The 9949-nt window shown below is 34.4% G+C and overlaps 1 protein-coding gene across 1 annotated transcript; it reads left to right on the top strand.

Annotated features, from left to right (window-relative positions):
* Positions 1-1604: 1604 nt before the first annotated feature.
* LOC113753083 (cold and drought-regulated protein CORA-like) lies at positions 1605-2784 on the top strand. Its single transcript, XM_027297170.1, has 2 exons — positions 1605-1751; positions 2336-2784. The coding sequence occupies exons 1-2, from the start codon at positions 1661-1663 to the stop codon at positions 2626-2628; spliced, it is 384 nt and encodes a 127-aa protein (XP_027152971.1). The 5' UTR covers positions 1605-1660; the 3' UTR covers positions 2629-2784.
* Positions 2785-9949: the final 7165 nt, after the last annotated feature.

Below are 9949 nucleotides of genomic sequence, written 5' to 3'. Positions count from 1 at the left end.
ATGTTATTATTTGAAGAGTTGAGTTGAGATTTAAGAGAGAGTTTTAGAAAAAGCTCATAGTTGAAATTTGTGAATTATCGTGAGTAAAATGTTTGGATTAATAAAATTATTGAAAATTTGTTATGTGTTTATTCTTCTCCTCTTCTCATATATTTTTATATACATCAAAATTGCGCGGGAATTTCTCATGCCAACAGCATAGCTTAGATTTAAATCATAACCAAACTGAAACCACGCTAGCGGTTTGCCGAATTCAGAACTGGAATTGGACTTTTTATACCAGAACTGGGGCCAGAAGCTTGACTAAATGCTCCCGTTCTGGACTTTTTATACCAGAACTGGGGCCAGAACCTTGACTAAATGCGCCCTTTCTGGACTTTTTATCCCAGAACTGGGGCCGGAACCTTGACTAAGTGTTCCCGTTCGGGTTCATAAAAATATTAAAACCAGAGCCAAAACTGCAAGTTCATAGTCAGTTTGAACCATCCAAATTTAGGAGAAAAACTCAACACTAGCCGCTAGGCCTATTTGGCCTAAAGTCCAAATTTACTAATTGTAAATTGTATAATTGTCTAATCGAGATTTTATTTCTTGTTACATTTCAATATAAATGACAAAACCATGCATCTTTTTATTTTATTTAAAACAACCAATTAGTTTGAGGTATTTTTGCGTATAATTTGTATGATTTTTTTAGCTAATAATATAATAAAAGTCTTATTTTTCTTCAGATTCAATGGTGAAACAATAAGTATATGAGTGCAACTAGAAGATCCGGAATGATAACTGCAAGAAACTAGAACCATATCTAGAAAAGAATCGAAACTAGAGGTTCAGAGCAGTAATCATAGCTATCCTTACGAGGCGAGGTTGAGATTCCACTTTTAGTGTGTTTATATTATCCTTCATTTATTTGGAGGCAGAATTTTACTAATGTTGTGTCTCCTTATTTGGAAAACATAGGCATATATATATACGTTCATAAAACAACTTCTGCTCTTCTTCAAAAGATTCTTCTTCGCAAATCGGCTTTAGATGTATGCATACAAGTAACTTTCGTTTATGCTTCAAATTCAGTCAATAGAATTAGATTTAAGGGCATAACAAGACCCTATCTTATATTTACAACTTATAGGTTTTTAACATACATAATAAAAGATATTATTGTATCTTCTGATGTAAATAAAAAGTTACATAATTCTAATCATGCTTCTCTTGGAACTATTGCAAATTTGACGTGTTCTTCCTTGTTTCTTTTCTTCTTTTAAAATAATTGATACGTCAATCAAATTGGAAAGCATATAATCCATCGAAGTCGGTGCAGAGTCCAAATTATCAACAATGCTGGGACATACTGTTGAATATGGGGGACATGAACCTTATCTTCTCCATGGTGCTCGAAGTCTATATGCCTCAAAGACCTTTGTAGAAATTAGAACAAATGCTTCTCCGTACATCTTTCTATTTGTTTACGCTTATATAGACTTTCGACCTAGCACGACAACCGCCTCTTCAACACCTGCTACATCGGTGGGCCGACTCCGGGACCCTTTCGATGGGAATGTGGCACAGGTTTTCCTATAAATAGAGATCAATCTGCACCAGCTTCCTCATCCTTCTCAGAATCAGTCTTCAATACATAAATTTCCCTTCAGCAACAATGGGTTCCAAGACACTTCTTTTCTTTTTCATTTCCATGGCTGTAGTTCTAATGATTACCTCAGAGGTGGCTGCCAAGTCAGTTGACAATTGTAAGACATTTATTCTTCAATTCACGTTTCATCATTTTTTCTCTTTCTAATTTATATGCGCCATGTTTTAATTCAGTATTAGGACCACCGCGTTTAACTTTTCAGATAGATTTTTGTTGTCCTTCAAAAAAATATATATAGATTTTTGTTGTACATGTGAAGTGTCGGAGTGCTAAGAAACATGGCTGAGCTGTGGTTAAAAAGATTGAATACACCTCTACTTTCAGTAAATACGGATTCTAAGTGTCAAGCCTTTCCTGTACTTTTCCTGGTACGTGTCGGTGCATAAAATACGGATTTAAGATTCTCATTTTGAACATACTGTTAACAAATCTTTATATTTATTAACTTTCAGAAACTATGATAAAATAGCTATTAGTTGGTAGTAATTAGCCATTTTAAAGATATCTGTAAAATAATAATTTGACACATACGTTAAAAGGCAAATTTTCAAAAGGATTACGATGTGTTTTGCTAAAATACTCGGTAACCTAAAAACATGTACACAACTTGGTCCAAACTTTACATTTTCAAAATTGCCATTACAGTAACTAACGCCCATACCCTATTTATCTTTATTACAGTTGAGACAAATAAGGAAGGAGAAGCCAAGTACCATGGAGGTGGCTACGGAGGAGGCCATGGAGGTGGCCACGGAGGAGGCTACGGAGGAGGTCATGGAGGGCACCATGGTGGTGGATACGGGGGCCATCCAGGAGGAGGTAATGGGGATGGACATGGAGGGTACGGGGGTGGCGGCCATGGTGGTTATGGACATGGCGGTGGCGGCCATGGTGGTTATGGACACGGCGGACATGGCGGTGGCGGCCACGGTGGACATCCTGGTGAGGCTGCAGATGCTGAGCCCCAGAACTAATAAAGCCAGCTTCTAGCTAGGTCATGATTAATCATGAACGCTTAAACAGGCTTACTATACTATTATGTACTTTGTAATGTGGAATTCAAATAAGTGCTGGATCAGTGATCCTGTAATATGTACTGCATGTAATATGAGTTTGTGATTTTGTGTGTCTTTTTTGAGCACTTTTGAGGTGATGGCAAAATCCTTTCATGCAATACGAAGTCAATTTTGCAAGTTTCCACCAAAAAAATGAGTAATTTTAGTATTTCAAATTCACAACAAAGTCAACACTAGTTTTTGGTTGGTTTTATCTGTCAATCAATAAACCATTATCAAATTACTCCTTTTTTTTTTCTTTTGGGTATACTTAAATTAACCAATGCATATATTTTCAAAAAACCCTCACTTAGGTATGTATCCGTCTAATATTTAGTCTAGCCATACATAAAGTGATGTCAAAAGCATACAGAAGATCATAGCACAAATGCCTGAAGTCTAATTGACTAGTTGATAATGAGTGTGACAGATTGAGCATATTCTCAAGTATAAAAGAAAGGTAGATTACAATGAATTTCAGCCTCGGATTAACACTTGTCCATGACGATTTTAGAGGGCAAAATAATGGTTCGGGTAAATGACTCCAATAGTCCGTCAACTTTAATCAGTGATCCTATTTTGATCCAATAAAACAAAGGAGATTTTAAGAAAAGTGAGTTCTATTCCTTTTATCAATTTAATTTCATTTCTATATTTAATATTGTAGAGTATATGATAATTTTGACTATACAAAGAAAGATAAAAGTAAATAATAATTCCTGTATTTTTTACCTAAAAAAAGCAAACAAAGAAATAAAAGTAAAAAATGTAAGGTTAAACTTTTATTTCAATTTTTTGGCATCCTTTTAATGTAAAAATTTGTCGTCTTCTCCATAGTATAGACTACCCAAAAATATTGTCTTATTTTCCCTAAAATCTTTTATTATTCATTTTTTTTAACCAAAAAGCTTGGATTTTATTGCCTCGGAACAATTCTTGAGAGGGACAAAAGCTTGACCTCAACGATACAAGACAGCTACAAGACACCTACTTACTTAACTCGACGTCGCCGAATAGACGGGTAAGATAGTATATTCAATCGATATTCACCCCTAACTACACCTGGTAAGTCCCTGAAATGTTCATAAATACATACCGACTCAACCAAGGCACACCCCACATTGGCTAGAACATCCGCAACCTTATTGGCCTCGCGATAGCAATGCTTGAACTGTACACCTCCTTGAGAGAACTCGCAACACTGCTCGATCTCATAACTAATTGTCCACGGGCATTGGTAATCGTTCCTCAAAATCTTTATTAGCACTAGCGAATCCGACTCAACCACCAACTGCTGTAAAAAATTCCTCTGGGCACATAGACTCAGCCCAAGCACTAACGCTTTGGCCTCGGCCTGCAAGTTAGTAGCAACATCAAAGCAACCAGCGAAAGCGAAGATGAACTTCCCTGAGCCATCCCTAAGAATCCCCCTACCACCACTCAACCCCGGGTTTCATTTGGAGCACCTATCTATGTTAAGTTTAAACATTGCCAGCCTTGGAGCCTGCCAATGAACCAGATGAAACTTAACCACATCAGGGCGCTGCTCCACCAATCCCAAGAATTGGGGCCAAGATGCGACCTGTTGTAATTCCCCAAATTTCATCCAGTATGCGTCTTTCAAGTTTTGAAAAATAGCTCGACAAACAGATCGGACATCCTTAATAACCCCTTCAAATACTGCTGAATCCCTCGTCTTCCATAAATTCCAACACACAAAGTTAATCTTTGTCTTCAAATTCCTCGTCTTCAAATACTGCTTAATCTTTGTCTTCGTATATATCACTTTCAGTCATGACTTCAGGCTGAATAATAATGATAACAATATATTAAAGTTAGCAAAATTCTATAAGGCAATATTAGGTTTGTTATATTTTCTTAAAGTGAAAATTTTCATTTCTTTTAGTTTGCATAATTTATTGGAAGGATAATACTGTTGTTTTTGGTTAGTCGACTCAGTCAATCATTAAATACTTAATCATTAGAATGTTTGTGCTAAGGAGGACACTCTGTGGGCAAGACGAGTGCACAGTGCTTTCAGTGTCCTCAAACTAATTCATTTTAAAAAATAATAATTCATTTTAACCAATTTAATCCTCAAATTAATTTTTCACTTTCAATCATAGGTAAGAACTCCACATCCCTTGGGAATGTGATATTTTTATAAATTTAGTCCTGTATGAAAATTATGCTCAACCTCATGAAATGTGTAAAATGTAGTGTAATATTTCCCCCAATAAATAATTCCTTGAAGTTGATCAATTATCCAAGTGTCCTTGGAATTCAGCCATTGAATTGATTGTAGGACACTGACACTTGCCCAAGTTTAGTATTCCCACTAAAAAACGCACAAGTAGTTTTACACGTTATAGAAAACAGAAGAGAAGGTCCCCGTCAAAATGTGAAAAAAAAAATAATTAAACTTTGAAACTTTATTCTAATGGCTACCATTGTTTCTTGTTTAGACTTAAAACCGAAATTTTTCATGTTTTTAGGTTATTGAACGTTTGATTTTCAAATCCTTCTTTGATATTTCTTATGTTCACAAGTAGCCCTTAATAAGAAACTTCAACATATTTCGTTAATGATTTTCTAAGAAATGAAAATAAAAGGAAAAAAGATAGAGAGAGAGCTAAACAAAAGACAAAAAAAAAAGAAAAGAAAATGGTATAGAGAGCAAATAAGTTGGGTCCTAGGATTCTCGATCAATACCCAGCCATTCTCATATTTAACTGGGCATCATTGATCTTAAATCCCATAATTTTTAAATCCATTCCGATCCTCCCAAATTTCCTTTGGCTTTGGGCATAGATATCCTATTGAGACTTGGAATTATTTTCCGCGGGTAATTTGATTGGAAAAGAGTAAAAATAGCAGTATTCGACAAACTCATTCCTAAAATAGCTAGGCTCGAAACCGCAAACTCATTCCTAACGATACTGACAGCTTTGACCACTGATTTGAATAGTTTATGCCGACGCGAGGCACGGAGACAAAATAAGTAGTTCCGAGTAGGCCAAGCAGGTCTATCATTAAGTTCTGCTGGCATGCTAGCTGTGTGGGGTCCTGAGGTATTGTATGGCGGAAAGCCCATCTTAGCGTTATGGCAGTGCATCGAAGAGCGAGTAGTACATGCTTCAAAAGATGCTCATTTTCTGGAACACGTCTCTTTGACGAAAACATAGTTCACTCATTGTTGTTGAGCCAAGTGACAATGAACTCGATACCTATTAAGGTCTTGCTTTTTCGATTGCTTTAGATTTTATAAAATTTGATTATAGAAATTGATTATAAAAAATAATTAGTATCAGTAAAAACTACTATTTGGGTATTATAGATTTTAGCTACCAAATCTATAATCAGGATATAAAAGTAATAAAAAAAGTCACAAAAACTAGTTTTTCAACATCATAATCTATAATTGATTGGAATAATGAATCAAGAACAACCCCAACACTTTTATGAATGGAGAAAATAACGTTAGAAGAATCACTTTCAAAAGGGATCCGACTGTTTGACTTTAGATTAGTTAGGATCCGACGCGATTATCAGATTATGGGGGTATTACGCACAAAAAAAAAAGGCATAATGGATTGAGAATATGGTAAATCATTACAAATTGATGCTCATTCTTTTTTTTTTTTAAACTAGAGGTGTGAAATTTAAGAAACAAAAAGAAAAAATGGTAAATTTTATATATACTGATATTATATACACAATCACTGTTAAATTTATGATACATGTGTAAAAATTGGATTTTAAAGATAAATTTTGCATAGTTATCAGTCATCCAAAACTGATAATATGTACACTATTAGTGTACGAAAAATTCATCCAAAGAAAAAATTTAGGATATCTAGTTCTTGAATTCGCAATCTTAGTTAATGGATCATGACCCTCTCGACAAATGAATGTTTGTTAGAGCATTCATCACGTTGAAGTCTTCGTGAATGCATTAATGAATGATAGCTAATAAGACAAGCAGCGGTTTAAGCAGTGAAGCAGCAAGTTTTGACTTCTTGCAATGCCAAGATAGGACAGCAATATAAATGAAATTAGAAGGTCGCAATCGCATTTGAGACAACAAAAGGCTTCATATGCCGTTTGTCAAGAAAATTGGCTTAGGATGTTCACATTGTAAGTTTTCAATTTATATTTCTTTTTATTCTATTTTATCAAAAAAAAAAATCAATGAAGTAGGACGTACATATGTTTCCCGGCAAAAGCTCTGTCAAATTCGACATTTACCAAAAGAACTTGAGGAGTACTTTTATTAAGTGTGTGTGTTTCTGATGCGCACTGGTTATGTGGCACTGTATATAACTAGTTTATCCCAAATGCCAAATTTGATAATTTTGACACCAAATAATGACTTGAGTTCCTACACCTTCTTCCTGAAAAATATTGCTTCATTTTACTCCATATTTGAGTACACCGTATTTGACGGTTACGTATGACCAGTTTGCCTTGCAATTGAACCATATATGTTGAACTAGGAAAAAGTGTTAATGCGAGATAAGGGAAAGAACCATTGTTTCGAAAATCGGACCGGATTGGCTAGTTCGACCGATTGGCCGTGAACTGGTCATAGTTTCTGTCCGGTTCATACCTTGGGTTAATTGAAGTTAAAAACTGGTAAGAACCGTTTGAACTGGATTGAACCGTTGAACCGGTGGTTTTTTGTTTTTGTCTATTAAATTGAAATATATATATATATATATATATCTATAAGAATAGGTTTTCCTTAACCCTAAAGACTAATTATTAAATGCCACATCCACTCGCTTTCTTCTCATTTTTTTGCCTTTTATCAAGTTTGCATCTCTGTTTTCTATTTTCCTGACTTTCTTCAAATTCCAAACTTCTTTTTTTTTTAAGTTATAATCTCTAAATCCCAAAAACATAAATTAAAAATTTAAGCTCATAATGTCTAATTCCAATGGACCTGAATTTTGTATAATTTTAGAATATTGTGGTATTTTTGGGTTGGATTTAAGATTAGTTTTTGGTAGATACAATTGAAATTGAGATGAAATTCATTTGTTGCAACTTATAATTTAACATTTTTATTTCTGAAAATCCAAATTCTTTGAAAACATTAAAATTTTCATCATATAAAATCTTAAATTAGTCCATTGTATGTCTTATTTTGTACATATATATTCATATAAATTATTTTTAAAAAAATTCATTGAACCAAGATTGAATCGGTCTAACCGGTTGAACCTCTATCCGAAAACCTCATCGGTTCAATTAAGGTTCCAAGTTTTAAAACATTGGAAAGAGCTTAGACTACAAATGATGCAATAGAACCAAACTTGGAACTCATATTTAGGGAAAATTCTATGATTCCTTTAGAGAATTATTCCTTCAATTTGAATATCTCAAGAATGAAAATTAGCTATATTTTGAATTATTTAAATTGTTGCAATCTAAATGTCAAAATTACTTATTTCATTATCCAATGATATATTTAACTTGGGGTCAGTATGAAATCTAAATGGAATGCTAAAATCTCCCCTATTTAGAAGTATTTAATGTATGGGCAAAACTTAAAGAATAAAAAGAATACACAATTAGTTATATTCTTACAAAAAATATTACTTTTAACTTGGTTTATGAAACTTTATAGGTTCCTATTGTGTACAGAACCAAATCCTTTTGGTAGTAGAAAACTTCCATACAATCTTGATTACATTTGAATCAATGGACTGTTGCAATTAAAATGAGGGCACAACATATCACTAAAGTTTTTTGCTTGGTATTTAAGTTAAAGATTAGATGGTACGGTTTTTACACATTTGATCAATGTTTATCAACAGTCATGGATCTGTAATATATGCTTTTGAAGGCAATTCACGATCAGAGCGCAAGTTGGGCCCTATTTTAAAATGTGCTTTCTAGGTTTAGAAGATTTTACTTCTTTTAGTTACATAGATATGATCATGTCCTGCTTAGGATTCTAATGCGTTTATACTATTTTTTGGAGGCTGAATTGTGCTAATCTTTGTGTCGTCTTTTACAAAAGATTCTTCCTTGCGAATTAGTTTTGGAAATATGCATACAAGTAATTAATTTTGGGGCTTATACTTCAATTTCGGTGAATAGAATTAGATCAAGAGCACAACTTAACTAGAAGCAAAAGGAAAACCAATAAAAGGCAACACTAAATTAATTATGACAAAAGAAAATTTAAGTCCTCGTTATCAATCTTACATTTGAGATACAAAATGGTATTCGTCCATTCTATACCATATAGGCGTTTAGTAAACATAACAAAACATGTTTTTGTAATGCAAAACGTAACATAATTAAATAGCCTTCCAATCATACCTCTCTTGGAACTATTGCAAAGTTTGGCATGTTCTTCCTTGTTTCTTTTCTTCTTCTTCTTAAAAAAAAAAAAATGTTTGACAATTTAATCAATTTGTAATAATCATAATCGATCGAAGTAATCAGCAGAGTCCAAATTGTCAACAATACTTGGACATATTGTTGAATATTGGACATGAACATTATCCTCTCCATAGTAGAAATTAGAATAAACGCTTTTAGGTACATCTTTCTATTTCATAACTTTCACTAAAGGGACTGTAATTTATGATCATATGGACTTTCTACCAAGTGCAAACAATCATCTCTTCATCGCCCAACGACCTGGTGGGCCGACTCCCCGACCCTTTTGACAGAATATTGAAGATTATATTAGGTATATGTCTATCTGGGTACCTTTGGTTACTCTCTGTACCCGTTTTCCTCGGTAATATCTTTAGGAGTAGTTGAGGTATGTTAGACCTCTGTCATTGAGGTGTGATAGAACTCTGTTTTTCAATTGGGATGTAATAGGACTCTGGTCTCGGTACCTGTATATATGGAAGGCACGGAAGCAATAGAAAGGGAACTTTTCCCTCACAGAATTTCTTTCATGGTATCAGAGCTATGGATGACGAAGGGAAAAGCAAGAATGTTGGGAAGAAATCTGTTTCACCATACATCTTGACTTCGAATGACAATCCTGGAACCATTATTACCCAGGTACAATTGAAAGGTGACAATTATGATGAATGGGCTCGAGCTGTGCGCACAGCGTTGAGAGCCAAGAAGAAGATGGGATTTGTTGATGGAACGGTGACGCATCCGGATGACGATTCCGTCGATCTAGAGGATTGGTGGACCGTGAATTCGATGGTAGTGTCATGGATTCTCAACACGATAGAGCCAGCTTTGCGTTCCACCATAA

This window comes from Coffea eugenioides, chromosome 11, assembly GCF_003713205.1.
Source record: "Coffea eugenioides isolate CCC68of chromosome 11, Ceug_1.0, whole genome shotgun sequence".
Lineage (NCBI taxonomy): Eukaryota > Viridiplantae > Streptophyta > Magnoliopsida > Gentianales > Rubiaceae > Coffea > Coffea eugenioides.
The sequence above is the reverse complement of the archived record's forward strand: the minus strand, read 5'-3'. Positions and strand labels throughout refer to the sequence as shown.